The sequence below is a fragment of the Xenia sp. Carnegie-2017 genome, unplaced genomic scaffold (assembly GCF_021976095.1).
Source record: "Xenia sp. Carnegie-2017 unplaced genomic scaffold, XeniaSp_v1 HiC_scaffold_2, whole genome shotgun sequence".
Taxonomy (NCBI): Eukaryota; Metazoa; Cnidaria; class Anthozoa; order Malacalcyonacea; family Xeniidae; genus Xenia; species Xenia sp. Carnegie-2017.
Window position 1 is genome coordinate 4,113,856 of NW_025813482.1, and position 20,685 is coordinate 4,134,540.

The 20,685-nt window shown below is 33.6% G+C and overlaps 1 protein-coding gene, 2 long non-coding RNA genes and 1 other non-coding gene across 5 annotated transcripts; 3 read left to right on the plus strand and 1 right to left on the minus strand.

The window, feature by feature from the left end:
* The first annotated feature begins 1,128 nt into the window (after positions 1 to 1,128).
* LOC124440238 lies at positions 1,129 to 3,714 on the plus strand. Its single transcript, XR_006946622.1, has 6 exons — positions 1,129 to 1,234; positions 1,819 to 1,864; positions 2,017 to 2,106; positions 2,430 to 2,557; positions 2,756 to 2,893; positions 3,407 to 3,714. It is a non-coding gene; the product is annotated as an uncharacterized LOC124440238 (long non-coding RNA).
* A 3,978-nt stretch (positions 3,715 to 7,692) lies between these two features.
* Positions 7,693 to 7,765, minus strand: Trnat-ugu. The gene has a single exon. It is a non-coding gene; the product is annotated as a tRNA-Thr (tRNA).
* A 103-nt stretch (positions 7,766 to 7,868) lies between these two features.
* LOC124440220 (TBC1 domain family member 5-like) lies at positions 7,869 to 16,960 on the plus strand. 2 transcript variants are annotated; one of them, XM_046990546.1, is made up of 16 exons: positions 7,869 to 8,038; positions 8,616 to 8,748; positions 9,794 to 9,839; positions 10,076 to 10,141; positions 11,409 to 11,498; positions 11,738 to 11,815; positions 11,939 to 12,006; positions 12,092 to 12,130; positions 12,256 to 12,319; positions 12,751 to 12,833; positions 13,705 to 13,755; positions 14,009 to 14,087; positions 14,374 to 14,424; positions 14,489 to 14,604; positions 15,940 to 16,085; positions 16,886 to 16,960. In XM_046990546.1, the coding sequence occupies exons 1-16, from the start codon at positions 7,909 to 7,911 to the stop codon at positions 16,894 to 16,896; spliced, it is 1,251 nt and encodes a 416-aa protein (XP_046846502.1). In that variant the 5' UTR covers positions 7,869 to 7,908; the 3' UTR covers positions 16,897 to 16,960. The 2 variants fall into 2 exon arrangements, with proteins under 2 accessions (XP_046846502.1, XP_046846501.1); XM_046990545.1 differs by lacking the exon at positions 16,886 to 16,960 and having other exon boundaries at positions 15,940 to 16,305.
* Positions 16,961 to 19,435: 2,475 nt separating this feature from the next.
* Positions 19,436 to 20,260, plus strand: LOC124440244. The gene is made up of 2 exons (XR_006946628.1): positions 19,436 to 19,631; positions 19,722 to 20,260. It is a non-coding gene; the product is annotated as an uncharacterized LOC124440244 (long non-coding RNA).
* The last annotated feature ends 425 nt before the right edge of the window (positions 20,261 to 20,685 follow it).

Consider the following 20,685-nt stretch of genomic DNA (forward strand, 5'->3'; position numbering starts at 1 on the left):
GTAATTCAGGAACAGTTAAATTCATTGATTCTAATTGCACGTTCATCTCTTCCAACTCTTGTTTGTTGTGATGAATTGAGTCTTCGATTGTCCTTCGCCGATTTTCTAATGAACGTTTAGCGGGTATACATGTATCCTATTTCAGATAGCTAAACGCAACATTATAAATTTATACATTTATTTTTATTGTGACGTCAAGACAGCTTTTCGATTGAGATTTTAAAAATTTTAATAACGGTGACTGCTCCCGCAGCAAATCGAGACGAAATTCTAAAATTTTCCTTGTCCCAAGCGCAAGCTCGTATTCTTCAAAAAATGATCAAGGGTTTCATTCCTTAACAGTTTCAGCGACAGTCGTGAAGAAAATTCATTTTCTTTCAAAGCTTTTTCTATTACTTCATGACTTTGTTGCCCAATTTTATCCTTGAAACTATTAAGAAACTCCTCCAATTCATCTGCCATTATCAGTGAACAATTTGTTAAGCTTTTACTTGCCTACACCACAGACCTTTCGCGTATGCCAGTACTTCACAACTTCAGTACTCAAGTACACAACTTGTGAACTTAAGTTGACAAGTTCATATCGAATATTCCATAATTGGAAATGTAATTGCCAACATTAGAAAATAACTTGGCAACCGCCATTTGAAAAGTTAACTGAAATCGACAATAATAGGTTCACGTCAGTAGCCATTATTTGCCGGTCAACATCGTTTCATGATTGCTTTTTTTCTTCCAGATACAAATGCGGCGACTTTGATGGACAATTGTTTACTCAATGTTTGGAGATGTTGAAAATTCAAGACCACAATCATGTTCCTATTTACACTGGAACAACAGCAGCTTCTGGTAATCGTGTTTCTTCTGGCTCTGAAACACATGAAAAAGACGAACGGTAGGACACTAGTCACACAACTCATGTGACATTTATTTGCAAATAAAAGATGTTTACTGTATTTGCACAGCCTTATGCAAATCGAGGAGACCTTTGGGAGAACTCGAGAGCTGATCAGTGCAAGCCCGAAACCGAAGATCGAGGGTTGTACGTGCTCGAGAGTTCTCACAAACGTCTCCGAGGTTTGCATTACATAAGCCAGGTGGGGAGCACTGCAACTTTATTTGGAAATGCTTTGTTCTGTGTTGGATTTTATAACTTTATATTTACAATGGCATCGTCTTTTAATTTTTAGACAGAGGATGTTAAGTTGAGAAGAGATGTTTTGGCCGAGTTAAGGTATTTCATACTGACTGTGTTTCGCTACTTTCATTGTTTCTTATACGTACTTAAATGTTGGTTCTTGCCCAACAGTGGGGTGTGTAGAAATGCTTCATTTCGTGCGGGCGGATGCAGAAATCAATATAGGTGCCGAATTTTTAATCTGTTATTTCTGCTGATAAGTTACTGTATATAAAGATATGTATTTACAGCGCTCATAGGCGATAAATTGATGCAAGAAATTTCCAACGGTTTTTTTCCAAATGCATTGCACTTGCTACCACACAAGAGATTCTTTATTTAAAAACATGATTGACAATTTATTTTTAATTTTATATAATGATTAAATCGAACGACTAATGTTATTGAATAAGGAGCAGATTATTACCACATTTGGAAGTCTCACATCAGAATCAATCAAGGCCCATGTATAAAACTGCTGATCGTTATTGAAAAAACGATAATATTATTTCAACTTTGAAGCAACATTAGGACGCCAATTTTTTGGTGTATATTTATTAATGGCTTCTTCTGATAAAACTTTCTCAGCACGCCACTGTTGCCCGGTCAACTTTAGTCTAACTTATATCCTTATCTTCCAGGAAAAAACGACTTACACCTCAAAATATTGGCAGTCCGTACAATCAAGTAAGTCTTTATTTGCTTCTCTTTTTTCGTTTCCCTTAGTTACGTGATTCAACAACGTGGCGTTACTTAATGTACAGAACGACTTTCAAAGTAAATTGTGTGATATCCCTAGAAAATTTTTGATTATGCATGTGACTTTTTGCATTACCTAGCCTGAACTGCCTCTCGAACCAGATGATGATTCAGATGAACCAGATGGTATATATTCCTTTAAAAGAAGGCCTGGTTGTCGATACCTTGCGGTAGGTGTACATACTGTGATATTTTGTGAACTATCGCGTTGATTTCATTTCTTTTTCACGAAATTATCTTTTAAATATTAGTGTACGAATATGTATTTTCGTTTCCAATTTTTTAATACCTAATATGTAAAGTTTGTGAATGATGTATGTTTGACAACTGTTATGTGGAAGGTGCCAGTCAGTAGCTTTTCTTTTTCAATTTAAAAATGATTTCCAATGAGTACAAGTAATAAATATCCTCCGCTAAGACACCGATCATTATTACTTTGACTTCATGCAGTCTTACAAGTTTTGTTAAGCTTATGAAAATGCAACTTTTTTAGCCTCGACTCGAAGGTAGTTGGCCTTGGGAATGTCCCGGACATCCGCGCTACAGATACACATTGACGTCATTATCTAGACCTTCAAGATTGCTCGGTTATGCAAGAAGACGTTTAGGAAGAGGGGGAAGGTTTGAGGAAATAATTTTTTTTGAACCAACCTCTATTTATATTATTACCGTGATGTAGTCGTTACGATGTAGATGTCTTGATTTTGTAAATATTGACAAATTTAAATGTTGATAAAAGCTTTGGGAGAAGAAAATATTCTAAAAAGATTCATTTTAGGTTCACCACTTGTGTATGGTCAAATGTATTATTGTAATTAGGGTGCTGATCGATCGTACAAGTTCCTCCCTTGATGATCGTTTAGAAGAACTTGGATCATTTCTAGATTCATCAGTATCGTTGCGAAATAGTTTTTACGAATCAGATCGTTATAATGATGAACAGAAACCTTCTAGCTGGTTTGTATGCTTTAAACATTTTTTCTTTTTTATAAATGAACAAAAATAATGATTTGTCTGATCAAACTGAGAAGTTTTGAAATGTCATATATTTTCATTGATAATTGCGTTTTTGAAACCTAGAAAAGGATGTATTTATTACAATTGAGTTTGTAGTTTTCGAACGATTTACCTGTAGAGTATATTACAACTTTATTGCCCCCAATCGCACAACTGGATTATTTTCATGTCGAAACTTTGGAAACTTTTCCTACATGTGCAGATGATAAATAAGTTGCGTCTTTTTGCCTTACCTCAACTCTGAATTTCGTGCCACATTTCTATTATGTCAAACAAATTCGTCTAATTATACAATTCGAGTATTGGATTTTATACCTCTTACAAATCGATATGACATTGTGTATTCAGCCAATCTCTTATAAATGCTGCTATAACGTCTCAGGGCAGCGTATCAAGTCAATTGAATATTGAAAACACAAAATTCCTGATTGAAGTGTATTTTTTACCATTTAGGAGACACTACCGACCTCGAAAACCTAGATTTATGCAATCTTCAATCGATATAACTTTGGCTCATGATGATTCCATTCTTGATGAATGCGTGAAAGATGTTGCAATAGAAAAACAAGAACATAACGATATTCAGGACTATCGACCTAGTCGTAAAATTAGACGAACATTTTCAACCCAACCTACTTCAACATTCACACTCAATTCTTCTTTATCCAACGGTGTTCACCAAAACTCCGATTGTACAGATGATATTTCGCCCGTTGAACGAGACAAGAATGATGTAATCACTAATGGACCTACGGTTAGCAATAACAATTCATCTTTATTATGGAAAGGCAATTCTTCCGCTAGTCGAAACACATTTTCCACTGCTCCTGTGAAGGCTGTTTATGCATTGAACTTCCCTTCGACAACAACGAATATCAATTTAACAAATAACGTACTTAAAGGGAATAACAAAATCGGAGCACTTTCAAATAGTCGAATTCCTGTTACTTCCCGTTTGTCAATCAATCGGCACGGTCAAACGAATAATGTCCTGAATAGAAGGTAATCATTTAGTTATATTCAATTGTCTTATATTAACTTGTGTTTTCTAAAAAAATATTTGTAGTAGTAAAAATATTTGTACAAACTTTTTTTCCTATATTTTCATTTTGTTTTGTAGTAATTCTGTTGATACCATTTTGACCAGTCCGATACACCAAATTCCCAATCAAATCCCGGGCTTAGTAAATGGATCTCCCGCTGTGAAAGGTCAAGGAATCACGTGACACGTACCTAAAGTAAATATATTAGGAATATTGCCTGTACTTTCTTGCACACACGACGTCACACTAGTTTACTGCAAATCATATGTAGAGGCATGTCCTGTCCTGCTAGACGACATCACTCCTATTTAGTCATGTTTGGCATCTTTGTATATTGCACTCTCACAGATACCTCAATCCACAACATTTGTCATCAAATGGCTCACGGCATTACTCCTATTTCACCATCAACGTCCTCATGCATCCGCCTAATGCAACCTTTACCGCTAATACGACACCAATGATTTTGATTTATCTAAAATTGGCCGTCATTGTACTTTACACTTGGCATTTTTATTTACTAAACTATATTTTAAATTCCTGCATTATCTTTCCTTGGGAAACATGAACGACATATGTATCTCACGGGAAGATCAAATGAAGCATTTCTTGTCTTGATCAACCTTCAACATCCTACCGTCAACATTAGTGTTTCTCATTGCCTATGTTTAATTTTATAAAAGAAAGATTGCGTCGAATAGCAGAAAATGGATGTGCGTTGAAATGTCCATACCTGATTTCTTTTCTCTATTGAGCGACCTTGACTAAACGTACGTCAGAAAGAGATTATACTTTGCGTGGTTGGATTTTCAGTCATGCTATAGTATAAAAATGTAAATTTTCGCACTTGGTTGGATTTGAAAAGGATTAGAGAAATCTTGAGTCCACAGAATGTTGAGCTTTGATAAAACAATCTCATGTTATCAAGTCAATGGCACATGTAGGTTGACAACAATTTCTGCGCCTTAACAATTCCAGTGTGAAAAGGATTTTCATTTGTAAAAAGAGTGCATCAAGGCATTTAAAAGAAAATTTTACATGCCTTAAACTTAAAATGTGAGCTTGACGCCGATGATGCAAATCGTTAATGCAGTTTATCGTTGTAAAGTATGCCAAACCAATTGATTTAACTTGATTTCGTCTACGTGCGGTGGAGTATAATTTTTCTCATGGAAAATTTTGCATTTCATTTGCTCTTGCATATCTAAAGACCGTAATGCTGAAGTATATAGAGAATTAAATTCTACCATGAATAAGTTAATTCTACATTTGACTTCTGCTAAACTGGCCAATGCAAGTTGTTGAAAGACAGTCTTGCTTTTCTGTGTCAAATTCATAAATCTTTTTCAAAAATTAACTGTTTCATTGAGCACAATGAAAACTAGAGTAGTGTCGGTCAAATTTGAACGCCTAGAGCCGGTTGTTCGTAACTGGTTTAGAGTAAATGCTGTATTTATCAAAGCATGTCATTATCCTGCCACATTCACCATACAACACTCAGGGTTTTCAATTTCATTTTTGAATATACAAGTCATTTATACGTTTTAAAAGAAAATCTAAAATGCAGTTTCAGCTGAACAGTGTACGAACATCCCGCCTCAGGATCCATACTAGCATTTGTCAAAATGGTGAACTACTTATTGGAGCTGTATAAATATAAAGTAAAGTGGACAAACTAAGTTAATGTATACTTTTTTATCAGTAAAAATGATGGAATAAATGTAAATAGTAAATAAGACAACATTCTTATGATCGCACTCTTGTTATTCTTTTTAAAACTTATCCTTCCGTAATGCTATCCACGGCTGTTTCGCTTTTGCTCGCCACCTCACAATATCTTTTTGGCCGGGAGGTGTACAATGAGAATGCGATTCGTATGCAAGACAGTGATTCAGTTTAATAGAAATGGATATTGGAAAAACTTAACATACAACTTTTTTATTTACTGTGAGCTTCTCTCAACAAGCGCGCGCAAAATTGTTGATTTTAGCTGTTTTAGTACAAAAATCTAGTAGATTGAGTTGAAGTGGCGTGCAAGAAATTTAATATTTTTAACTATAATATTTGTTGCTCGTTTTGAAAATTTTCACCTTTAAGATATGACTAAAATTCGCTTTGGGAAGTTGTTCTGTAAAAACAATTTTGAGAGCATAACTATTTCGCACAATTTGTTTGGGTAATTTTCAGCGCAATTTCCTGCAAATCCTCGGTAAATTAGATATCAACCGAATAGTTGTGGTATTCTTCCAATTGAAAAAAGAAGCGCATTTGCATTTCAATGCTATTGCTATATCGTGTATATTTCAGTACACATTCGTGACTAAACGTGACGATGTAATATAGTTAGAAATGTGAGAAATCACTACATGCATCAAAGAAGTGGCTACTGACTGCTATTGGTTACAGTGAATGTCTTAGAAATCTTCGTACCACTCCCAAGTAACAATAAGAATTTTGGAAAGACCACTGAAGAAAACAGGACTAAAAGAGAAGCAGAAGATCATGTACCGACCAAAAGAGGCTGTCATTCCAATGTAATTGTGAAAATTGTGGAGTGAACAACATGGAAAATCTGGTTGATTTATCTTACACCTTGAACAATTACATTAAACAGTCATATTAAAACAATCATATTAAAACTGTAGTTGCAAGAGTTGAAAGATGCGGGCACCAGCGTCGTGCCTACTATGGGCCCAGATGGGTGAGCTCACGGGCCCCCTGGCCTAAGGGGGGCCCTGTCAGATCAAAAGATTATTATACAGTGGATTAAAACAAGGAAAATTCCTCAGCATAAACTTACGAACATCCTAAAACTGCGAGCTCGGACAATCTGTATTAATTTCTATTTAGAGTAACCTCTTAGCGTCTCGACTGATGCGTTCTTTACAGCTGATACTATGATTACAGTAATTCCTATATAAATTATTACTTTATTTTTTAGAATAAGGTTAAGGAGGTAGATGGTATTATCTTGTGGTGGTTATAGATTTTAATATGTTTATCGAAGGAGGCCCCCTTTTGATATTTTTGCCACGGGTAGCCAGTTGTGCTGCTAACCCCACTGGCAGGCACAACAATGTTACTTTTTGTGCAGAGTGAAGATCAATGGTGAAAACATTGCGATCTTGACTACTAGCATTCAGCACCATTTGAAGAATTTACCACAATTACTAGTTTTATTGAAAGCACCCGTTCTATGATGAAGGACCAGAAATTTTTATAAGTAAAACATAATGGCAACTGTGTTGGCATTATTTTGCAGAGTTTGTGTTGATAAATAGTGCTCGTCATTTTCAGCTTTACTTCTTTGGCTAGATTTTCAAAGTTTTTTTCCTGTAACTTAGATATACAAACACAGCAAAACAAATGTTGCATTATTGACGAAGGGGAGAAGCAAACGCGCTTCGTCAATACCTGGTTTAGTGGGTTTAGTCAAGAAATATTTCATAACGTCGTAAGAAACTATTCATTGCTGTGTGACTGTGTCAAAGCGTTCGGTAATGGGAGGAGCGCTGCCACGCTCGAGTCACTCGAGTTAAAAATTGCACGCTTTGATTCATTTTGTCATATTGAGAAAATAGTTAGAAAGTTATATCATGGCTAAAGAGTACAAAAAAATCAATTGTTTTTTAAAAGGCAAAACAATCTACTTTTAGAGCACTTGAAGAGAGGAAAAAATCATAGAAAAGAAATGGTAGCCCCATGAGAGATTTGAACTCTCGACCCCTGGTTTACAAGACCAGTGCTCTAACCCCTGAGCTAATGAGGCATCGCTGGAATGATGTTTAACTTTACGTTATTTTATACTACATATAATATATTAATCCTACACAAGTCACATTTTTTACAGAGATTGCGGAGATTGGCCGATATGGAGATTCGGTTCGGTGAATCAAAATACTCTGATCAAATATGACTGAAGTAATAAAACATGAATATTCATCAAATATATTATCTGCTGAAGAAATTGACGAAGCTCCAGAAGAGTTTGGCACTTTTTCAACGTACGAAGAGTTTCAAACAAGAGCAAGTCGACGAAAAGGTATGAAATAGCTGCAAGTACTTCTATACGAATCTTTTATAAGAATCGAAACAGAGTGAATTATGAAATAACGAGAAGACCAAGAAGAGTGCACTGTGCTTCGGCAATGAATCGAGTGATAAAAACTTTCGCTGGAAGTTCACATTGTCTTGACTTGCAAAGCAGGAATGCAATGTTTTCGGTAAACATGAAAATCAATGCAATGGCTTACTTACCAATCCTGTGACCAATTTTTTGATCAATTTATTGCAAAAAATCGGATAGTATTTCCTGTTACAACATTGTTTTAAGCACCAATTTTGTATGTTTAATCTACTTTGATATAATAGTTATTACATACAATGTTTCTATACGTGATGTACTTAGCAATATTTATTTTAAATGGATTATATTATTTAAATATAAGCTACAGTGCTTTATATCATTTCATAATTTGGCTTCGCAGACCGTTGACATGTATTATGATGTATAGCTGGTACCTAATTTTATCAAAAACATGACAAGTTTTAAATTGCAGTGGTATGAGTAAATCTTGACTATGAACATATACTTGACATTTGATTTTTTGCCATTATAGATGTTGGTATGGATGATCCTTTGAGTGCAAAACTTGGGGAGTTTGACTTAAATGATCCTGCAAATGAAAATGAAGAACTGCAGGAACATGAACGTTACATGTACATACCTGCTGTGACGAAAGACACTTTAGAGTACGTATGTGTGTTATGAATGATATCTTATAGCTAAGGGAAAACACTGGTTGCTGATGAAACAATGAAACACTTGTTGCAAATGGTATTTGCCAGAAGAAATTTTAAAGGCTGCATTATCAAAAGTTTTGGGATTAAATTGAAGTAAGGAAAACTGCAGACCTGCCAACTATCTTTTCACTGCCAGGAGTCTCCTTGTAGAAAGGTGCTATCTCCGTCAGGGAGCTAAAATGTTCCATTAGACTATCATACACTGATTCATTGCTGAACTAAAACTTAAATATTCAAAATAGTGTCCTTGTTACAGCAAATTTGAAACTCTTCCAAGAGATTAGAACATCTGACAACCTTATTTATGCAGAATCCTTCAACTACCATACAAGTGTTTCGTGCCATAATGTTTTTGTGGCTAATTGGTTAGAGGTTAAGACTATGAACAGAAGCATGCATGTTGAAACTGGTGATGTTAAACAGTATTTTTTCCCATTATATTTTCATATCACCATTAATTCAAGGTTATTAGGAAATTTCTTCTTATTTCAGACTTGTCAAAGTTGGCAGCTCTGCAACTGACCAAAATGATGTTTTCTTATGATATACTGTATGTTGTAGGCACATTAGAAAAGAACTTATCATATTTTTTCCTTTGTCTTTTTGCTGAATGTGCCAAAGTAAATCTAAGAAGTGATTTCCTAAAATATACCCAACTTTGAAAAACTTTAATCAAGTTATTATTATAGATAACATATCTTTGTGGAGTTGAATTCAAAATCATATTACCAGGATTATTCAAACCAAGGCAGAAAAACTTCTCTGTGTGTCTTTCAACATTATTTATTGGGATGAGCCAATTTATCAGTACTGCTGAATAATGAGCCGATTAATGTGCATAATTTGAAAGCAGTTAATCAAATTGGCCAATAGGCTTTCTTTAGTGATTGACTCATTGTAAATATCAGTCCAATGTAATCGTGTTTTCCATGCAGATGAAGAGCTGCTATTTACCATTTTAACACAAAATCATAATTGTAGTAAAACTTTGTAGGTGTGAATGGCAGACTTTATTCGGATGTGAAAATTTCAAAAAGGGAGTGAGTATATTAGTTTGTTTGTGGACATTTAGCTCAAATATCATGCTCAAATATCATGTTTTATTTAAACTTAATGTACTGGTAAAATGCATGCAATTACTTTAATATGTTTTTCACAAGTAAATGATTTGAAAATCACATGCCAAAATTGTGTAGCATTTTTTTCTGTAGATTTTACACAATAATGACAATATATGTACTCTCTCGATAGTTGATTTTGAATTTTATTATTTTAGCTAAAAAATCTTGCTTATGATGGCAGATTAAGAGATTGTACTAGATTTCGTGGAGTATGTTGGAGGGTATGTGTATTGAACAATTCTTTGTAGAAATCAGTCATAACCATACATGATAATATTTCATTTGATATGATTACAAGTGTATGTATGACATACATATGTCTTGATAATATATGATATACACAGTACTGTGCAAAAGTTCTTGGTCGTCCCTAAATACTATAATTTTGTAGAAATGTTGTATTTTATGACTCTTCACAGTTGTATACATTTTTCATGTTACATTCAGCAATTGTTCAAGCATTTATTCCACACAAGCAAGCAATGATTACTATGGTACTAAGACATTTATCAATAATGTAACCAGTCGATATGTTTCATGGCCATCAATACAATTCCATACAACAAAGATGGCTGTTTTGAATACTTCTATGCAATGTTACTTTTGAACTTCTTGAATGTTTTCCAAAGATGTTTAATTGAGCTATCTCCACTCGGGTCATTTACCATTCTTGTTTTTTTTTACCTTCTTCAGAAGTTTTTGAGCAACACACAGTCTTATCTTCCACTTCACTGCAATTGTATTCTGGTTGTATTTGTGCACAACAACTGCAGCTGTTTCTTTCACAGCCAATTTTCCTCTCCATCATTTCATTATCAGCTTAGCTTGTCAGAGTCTTTATTCGCCATCTAAGATAAGATATCACAGAGTGTAATATATGACATGTTTTGTGTTGTGTTGTGCTATGTACAGACAGCAGAGTCTGAAATTTATGGTATCTTGATATCCTTACAGTATAATGTTTAGTTATTTTTTCTGTATCCCTATGGATGATGAAATAGGATATATATTACTTTTTGTCTGAGTAGTCAACTTAGTTTTCTATTGATTACATCTAGGTTCCATACATATAGTTTGGTATAAGGTTGCTTGACTGAGTATGAACATTTTTTCTTTACTAATAATACTGATTCCTGAGTTTCAGAATGTGATTTAAATTCTCACAATGACAGTTGAAGTTTCTAAGATAATGATCAAATTGGAAGCAATAAAATATTTTGTTTCTATGTAGCCTGAAAGTGAATGTGTTAAATTTTAAATTGGGATTTAAGAGGAAACTTGTAGCTGATTTTTTTTGAAATTGTTATTAAAACTTGTAAATAATGGTAATTACATCGTGGATATAATATATTTAGTATAGCGTGTTTGTGTTGGGACATTAAGTGATCCCAACATTTTTTGATATTCATACAGTATACTCCCTTGTACTGTAATTTGATCATGTTGGGATTTAACCTTCTCTTTATTAAATGTATTTTGGTTTGCTAGATCTTTCTAGAGTGTCTTCCTGAGGATTCAAATTGTTGGTTAGATGCAGTTAGTGAGTCAAGAAAAACATACAAAAACCTTAAGTCCAAGGTAACACGTTTTGCTTGTCACAAGTATTTGATTGATTTTCAAATTTCAATTTAAAATATCCAAAATAATTTATTAAATGTTTTATTAAAGTTCATAATCAGTAAAAATATTTTCTTCGCCAAATAAGAGAGGATTGAAAAGCAGAAAAAACTTACATAATGAAACGTTTTTGTATGAAATATTTAAAACTGTAATGAAATTTCTATGTAATGTAATTTTTTTCTTTGCTGATTTTTCAGTTGCTCGTTGATCCATATTCTAACGTTTTGAGTAAAGAAAATGTACAAGTTTTTAATCCATTGTCTCAAGAAAGTGATGTAAGTTAAAAGATGCAAATGAAAGATACACAACTTGTTCATTAAACTATAAAAATAATTTTATAATAAAAATGCACTTTATGCTTTTGGGAAACCAATTTATACATTATAGTACATTTGCAGAGTCCTTGGACTCAATACTTCGAAGATAAAAAGTTACATGAAGTAATTCATCAAGACCTTGATCGGCTGTTAGTATATTCGACCATATCCAAACCATGATTGTATTGCTATAGCTACATAATAAAAAGCTTGACTTTTGTTTGTTATACATAGATTTCCTGGAATGCATTACTTCCAATCTAAAAAAATAAAGTAAGTCGTAAAGAGTTCTACATCAGTAGAAGATCTCTTCATTACGTGTTGTCTGCGTTCGCCCTTTAATAGCAGATTTTTTTTATATTGGAGTTGTTTCTCAAACTTACGTAATTCTTTTCTAGAGACATTTTGCTGCATATTTTGTTTTGTTATGCAAGAACGAATCCTAACGTTGGCTACAAACAAGTATGTTTTTACCGTCAAATGTACGAGATCTTATACTTAGATATGTTTATAAATGCACGAGAAATTACATATAAAAATGATAGCATTTTTTGCTGATATTTCTTACATGCACACGATTTTTTTCGTAAATAGAAAAACGTTGTAAACCATTGTACAATTGTTTTAGACGACAAATTTTACAAAAACATATTGGCAAATCTTGTGTTTAAAAATCTCGTGTTGATTAAGATTTTTGTGAAGTTGAGATGTAGCATTTGATGATTGATTGGTTGATTTAAACTGACAGGAGTTTCTGTACAAAGATTTTTATCAATCATTTTTGATGTAGTTTCATTTTTTTGTCACGTGTCATGTCATCTTTTCGCATGATGCTGTTATAAATGTTGGTTTGAAATTTCCCTGTTTGTTTTCATTCTGACTTTTTTTTTAAGGGAATGCATGAAATATTGGCTCCTATCGTGTTTGTATTGGAATATGATTCGGAAGTATATGAATTTCTGGATAGTTCGGACAAGTAAGTGACGAGATCAGGCTAGCGTTCGAGGCTTGGAAACTAAGAATATTTTTGTACTGTGTGTTGAAGATCGGAGTTCGGCTGTTTGGTTTACATTTTCACTTATTGAGCATATTTTTTACGATCGACTTCATATTTTGAATTTTGGCAAAAAGAAACACGTTAAAATAATTCATGTTGAAAAATACGTAGACTAAAAAAATTCAATGAAAATATTTCCATGTCTTAGCTATACAACAGCATGGTAAGAGCTGGAGTTAAAGAACTATGTAAAGGCAAAAGTCGTATCACTATTCATATGAAATAACAGCATGAGCTGTAATCGAAAAATCTACCATTTGAAATGAGCATTAAACAAATAAGCAATTACCAAATTGGCAATTACCTATTTTCATAAATTGATTTACCTAATCATAGTATGAGAATGGTTTCATAACGCTTTGTTACTTATAAAAATACAATGGGACAAAATGAACACAATCCATTACAATTTGCGAGAAAAGTCCGAATACGAAAAACCAAACCTGCTGCCTTATTTGAACCCCATAGGCTCATATTCGCCTGCTGATTTGCACTGCTCCGTCTATATTAGCTTGCAGATTTGAACTGGGGGTTCCATTTTGAATCAATGGTCCAAATCTTCAGGGACATCAAGGCTAAAAAGCAATAGTTTGCAGAACACGAGAATATTTTAGCTTGATCATCTTGTTGGTTAGATAAACCTAATGGAATTTCTTATGTTGCGGCATCTAAAATAATTGCAATAAAATCCGGTGGCTTAGTTTGATCAAAATTAAGTTTAATGATCAGTTTTAGGCTAAAGTTTCCTTACTTTCTTGTTGCGTATATTTCTTTTGTTTATTATTTTTAGTAAACTAATGAAGAATTTGATCAACCCCGAGTTCCTCGAAAGTGATGCATTGTAAGTTAGCATGAGTTTTGCATCGATTTATTTTCGATTAAAAAGTCTGACATATTTACCCAACGACACCCACAAGGGAGCCACCGAAATCTAATCTAAACTAAGCTGACCGGGTAACATCTTATAAAAACTAGAGTATATACCCCCTTCCTACCAAATACTTTCTCATAAGGGCTTTGTTCGAAATTCGTGATGGTCCGATATGTTGGACGTTGTGTATAAAAGGGTTAATGTGTGTTGTTGCAATTTTCAGCTGTTTATTTGAGCGTTTGATGGACGTTATTGAGCCGTGGTATGCACGAGGAGACTTACCTTCCATTCCATCTAAGCAGGTAGGATTTTCTTTAAATTTACCATTAACAAGTATGTTTTAAACTACCTTCCCATCATGTTGTTATGAATATTGTACATCGTTTCTTGTTTATTATTTTCCCGCTATGTGAACAAACATGCAGACATTCATGCTGTTTTTAACCAAGATTCGTGCGAGTTTCGTTATTTACGACAGTAGGAAGAGAATGAAAAATAGCCATGGTAGTTGGGAATCCCTTCAGTAGCATTCCATATCTTCATGTTAATCTATGATATTCCTCCTCTAAACAAATTTTTTCTTTGCAGACATTTGATCCTAGTATTGTCCCTTTTATGGAGGAGCAACCGTTATTACCAGTCAGTTGAGCAATGATTCTCGGCTTCTCTGAATTTCTTGTATAACTTTTTCGTTTCTCTTTAGCCGACTGCTGTCGTGCGAAAACTTAATCGAATACAAGAAAATATGCTCAAAAAATATGATACGGTTCTTTACAACCATTTACGAGATATGAATATTGAACCACAACTTTATGGCTTGTACGTATTACTTGAACTTTTTCTTGTCTTGTATATTATGCAGACTCGTCAATAGAACTATAGAAAGATAATAGTTTATCTATATATTATCGATAATGATGCAATTACCTTGATGGTTTTTGATGTTTGCTGTTGCATTGTGACGAGTGGCGAAATGTTATTGGCTGTTATAGTTGTTACATGTTTGTAAATGTAGATCGTCCAGGTTGTTATAGTCCTGACGTCAGTCAACAACGACAAAAACAGTCCTTCTCGAGACTATACCCACCTGGACGATCTACATTTACAAACATGTAACGATACTCCCGGGTTCAAACCATTTACTTTGTTATAGTTGTCTTGTTCAGAAATTCTTAAGACATTTTGTCAAGGTCATGGAAAGTTTCCGAAATCATTGTTTTACGGTAAATCATATGACATTTGAATGCCGGTTGTGTAAAGGATCTTACTCTGGAGCACCCGTTTCTTTTCGAAAAGCGTTATATATCAAAACCATTGATCAGTCCACGAATCTTGGAAGGCGCGAGAGGCAGTGTGTAGCTTTCAAATGTATATGCAATTCAGACGTGAATATTGAGTAAATCTTCGAGAATGTGCGCTTTATATAAATTTTGTTATGTATACTGCGCTTTATAGGATCCACATGGATTATGCTTTATAATTAATATTATTCATCACTTATTGAATGCTACCGAGGTAAACAGCGTGTCTTGTTTATTCAAGATTTTCAATGAGTAAACTAACAACAACGTAAATTAATGAAATTTTTATTTTCCCTCAAGAAAATTTAAATAAATAAGATACTCAGTGTTTTTATATAATGTTTCCGTTCTTTTTTGGTCAAAGTCAGATGCTATCCATTGTCCTTTTCCAACTTTTGCAACATCATTTATCATTTAATCATTCAAAGTGTTAATTTTATCGCGTATTCCAGTAATACGGCTGATTTTATTCCAGTAATACGGCTGATTTTATTCCAGTAATACGGCTGATTTTATTCCAGTAATATAGCGAAATTATTCAAAAAGAAATCAGAAATGTTTTCAATGAGCTATTTTAAGTTAATTAAGTTAATTAATAAACTATGATTTCATTTGAAATGTATTTAATATAACAAGATATGTAATAGTTCCAAACTTCTAATTTCAAAGTCGTAGCCAGTACACGAAGCAATTAAAACATTGTTAGAATTTCGGTTTTGAGAAAACTTTAGCGGGGTTTGTTTAGAAGGGACAAATTAAAAGGCGTAGAAAATGCAAAGTGTGTTAAGATTGTACTTTGCATCGAGAACGACTTTGTAGACTTTATATCGTTTTTCTGGTTGATTTATTCTAGACGATGGGTACGATTGTTGTATGGTCGTGAGTTTACTACGATGGAAGATATTTTAACCCTTTGGGATGGTATATTTGCTGATGGTCTCTCTTTGGATTTAGTCGACTACGTCTATTTATCGTTGGTATGCAGCAAAAGAAGAAAATGTAACAACACTTATTATTTATTTTTGTGTGCACTTTATTAAGATATAACCCATTACAGTAACAGTTGTTAACGGACTAATGGAGTTGTATTAACAATGAATTACCAACTCACTTTACTGACGCTTTTGTGTTTGAAATCTTTTTTATAGTGTTATCATCGGATCATTTTGGATGCATTACTATATTGATGAAAACACCATATTGTAGAAAAGATGCTAAATTAGTAGTGTTAGAAGCAAAGCATATGAGAGATACCAGAGTGAGTAAAGTATCACATCATGCATCCAGTCTCATTGACACATGATGATTTGTAGTAGATCCCGGACGTTTTACGTCACTAACTATGACGCATTGACGTCACCAACCGTTACGTTTTTACGTCAATAACCGCGCTCACGTCAATAACCGCGGGGACTTTCGTGTCACTAACTATGACGCAACAACATTTTATTAACTGACTGAAATTGTTTTTTTTACAAAATGAAATAATGTAACTCTGACCGATTTTATTAAAGTGAAACTATGACTTTATTTATTTTTTTATGATGTAAAACTTTATAACACAGAGAGTGTTTTACGCAAAATTTCCAACGAAATTTTTTTATATTTTACTGTTTTGTGAGCGTTTAAAGTCGATTCGTTCTTGTACCATGAACGTTATTCTAAAAACCGGAAACCGCGACTAGTGTGACGTAGATAGGGTAACACTTCAGCTCCGAAACGTGTTTACATCTATAAAATAATACTACAGTTATGCAGTTTTGCGAAGGTTTTGAGATATTTATTTGTTTATTTGACAGCTTTTCAATAAAATCAACGTCTTTCGTGAGAGATTTGGCCGGTGAAATTTCGACACGCTCATCGCCAAAAAATGGTATAAGATGAACTGAAATACCCCCTTTTTTTTTGTCTGAAAAATTGCTACAGCCAACTGCCACGAACCTTTTTCGCATAATTACCTTTGAAATTCAACGAGAAAACACTTTCACCAACTATTTGTTATTCAAACACATGCTTGAAGATGTGAACAGATTACCCTATCTACGTCACGCTCTCAAACACGCCGTGGAACAAAACGGCAATAAAAAATGACATTTTTAAACCTCCATAAAAGATAAATAGTCCCTCGAATTGATTTTTTTCTTTTTACAGTCACACCACGCAGTCAAATTTTCTTAAATGAAAGAAAACACGAAGATCATAGTTCCACTTTAACTTTGTCTCTGAGATGTTGGCGGCTCAAGTGAATTTGTTTTAATGTATTTTGAATATTTTTCTAGCTTGATCCTAAAAGAAAAATGGATTATCTGGCAAAAGAACAACTAAAGTCATCTGTCGCTCCTGAGTTTCCCGTATGTATTGCCTATTTTGAATAATTTAAGTGGAAATTGTTGGAATTTTGAACAATTTGTATTTCTGTTAAATTTCTATCTTTAGACTTAATGGTGCATTGTGTAATATGAGACAATATATTTTGATATTCACAAATAATAGTTTTTTCCTATTTCTCCAAGAACTATTACTGGTTCCTACTTTCTTCATGCTACTTTTTATAGTTTAACTACAGTCAAGTCTGTAATTTTCTTGTGCTTACTTTCATTGGCCAAAGTTAATCTACAAAATAGTTCAAATACGCATGCGCGACTTCTTCATTCAATCAAAATGAATTATTGCAGAACCAAGATGCTTTTCATTCAAGAATAACGAATGGATTACAGGCTGTTTGCGAGGCACCAGACAAATTCCATCAAAGAGAGGACCGGAAATCAATGATACATACAATGCTGAAAACAGATTGGAAAATAAATCCTCTGGTAATGAAAAAAGAAACCAGTTGAAATGAAGGGTAAATATCTTGATTTCATCATCATCAGTTTTTATCAAAAGTATAATGCTGAAATGGAAAAACTTTGAACGAAATTATTTTCGTGTAATGTTGTTTGTTCAATATTTATACTATCTGGCAAAATTTCTTGGAGTCTGGAAATATTTTTCTTTATGGTGAATGTTCACATGATTTTGTTTATTTTAATCACTGTTGACGAAGAATTTTGTGCATTGTTGTAATATTGCGAACAATTTAGAGAACAACAAGTCATCCCCGTCATCCCACATGTTCCCCAGTGATCCTGATGATGAAGATTTATTTATGATGTCACCAAGATCCAACAGAACATCTGCCAGTACGGCGTTTTATCAAAACTATCATCGAAAGTTCGTCATCCAAGTCGAACTGATATCACTGCTTTACAGCAAGTATGTAGAAACTGTGAAATTGTTTTCTTCTGATGTGTAGAAACTGTGCAATTGTTTTCTTCTGATGTGTAGAAACTGTGTATTTGTTTTCTTCTGATGTGTAGAAACTGTGCAATTGTTTTCTTCTGATGTGTAGAAATTGTGCAATTGTTTTCTTCTGATGTGTAGAAACTGTGAAATTGTTTTCTTCTGATGTGTAGAAACTGTGTATTTGTTTTCTTCTGATGTGTAGAAACTGTGCAATTGTTTTCTTCTGATGTGTAGAAACTGTGCAATTGTTTTCTTCTGATGTGCTAATTTGTCCTACTTTACAGAATATTTCATATTTGTTGCAGAATGAAAACTTATTTGCATGTGCTCCAAAGCACTTTAATTTACTTTCATATGCAAAAACCAATCGTTGAAATGCCAATATTTTTATTTGAATAGAACTCAGTAAAAAACGACAAGCTAAGTCATGACAAAAACTAGACTAAATCAAACAAAAACATTAGATAAATCGAATAAACGCCATGTAATTTATTTTCTTAGAGAAATTTGTTATTTCTGGAATTTGTGGCTATATAAAATCAAGTTTATTCTATTATTTTTCAAATTTTGTAAAGGCTGAAAAATTATACTTACATAAAATAAATCAATCTCGTCTACAGCTGCGTGAAAACTTAAATAGTTTTAATGGATTGAGAAAAATTTTTTTGAAAATATCTTTGCGGCCTTTTTGAAAAGTATTTGGTACGTATAAAACTTAGTAACTTGATAAAACACCTTTACTCTTCGTTGAACAGTTGTCGTTACTTAAGAATTTTATTTGAATCACCATGTCTATGAATTTAACAGGGAACATTTAAACAAGCGTGTGTTTGATATTTTTTAGGACCATGAACGTCTTCAAGATCAAGTCTCTCATTTCAAAGCGGAAGTAGATAAACTTCAGTCAATATCGATCTATTGTGGTTCTAAAATGGACACCTACATAAGTACGATGCTTTCATTTATCACTTTTTTATATAAAATATTGATTGGTGCTTGATGTACTTTTTGGCTTTCACTCCTATAATGCCTGTACGATTATTTACAAAATGGCATTAAATGAGGTTATGGCTGTACGAGATAACTTGTAAACTGGAAAATCCGTAACTTGGTAGTTTGAGTGTTTCTTGATACATATTTACCTCTAAAATATAGTGTCTTTGCTAATGTGCTTATTATTTAGATCATCTACAAGAACAAATAACTCAAGATGAGAAATGTATGGATGTTGTATACTTGTCCTTGGCTGGTCTAAAACAGGTAAAACGATGAGCTGAGAAAGTTGTCTTTTATATATCGATATGCTGATACAATATATTGACAACCTGCATCTTCACTATGTGCTTCCAGGTTCGTGACATCTTGAAAGGAACTTTAACATTTCATGGCTCAACAATCGAACAGGATTCCGAATTCAGTCACATCGACACGGCTATTACATCTCTTACACCCAACACAAAAACCTCAAGTGATAATAAGCTACCGAACTCGTTACCAGTTCCTCTACTTGCGGACTACGGGCATTTTCAAAAGCAGAAGGAAGAATTTATCCTAATTGAATCTAGTGAAGGGCAAAACGATGACTGTGGTGCAAATGAAAGGACGTCTGATAACTTTAAACCTGAGAACGTCGATGATATTTCTTCTGACCTTATTGATTAACCAAATCACTTTCACAGAGATTCATCGATGCCAATTGTTACCAATACTTTTGGCGATTATGGCTCAACATAAGGCTTGCGTGATGTAGTCCTGTAAAAAACATCTGTAATTTACTCTCTTCGCTTTCCAAACTTAGTATATTTTGCATGCTTTCTGATTTTCTGCACAACAAAAGCTTGTTCTCCAACAAACAAATATATCTTGTGGCAAGCGATCTTGCCTTTTTACTCTTGTTCCCGCTAAACAACAATCAGTCACACAGGCATTCTCCCATTCAATCTTTCATCGCCATTAGCTTTTCACCTGTGCGTATGTCTTCTTGTACTGCAATTTATGTTGCTTTTTCTAATGATTTTCCTTGGTTTTGGGAAAGGGATTCTGGCGATGGAGAGTTATATTACCAAGGATATAAAGTAGCACTCTTAAATCTTAAAAGTAACCTGGAAGTACTACATCTCTATGCCAATTTGAATACAGTTGATTTGAATACTATTGATTCGAGAACTAGTCATGTTGGATATTAAAAACATTATTTTTGTATAGACTATCGGCCACTCAATGGGAATTAATAATATTCAAAAATAGAATCGTTTCGTTCTTTTTATTTTCTTGTATTGTACTTATCATAATACGAAAAAAACTTTTTTCGATA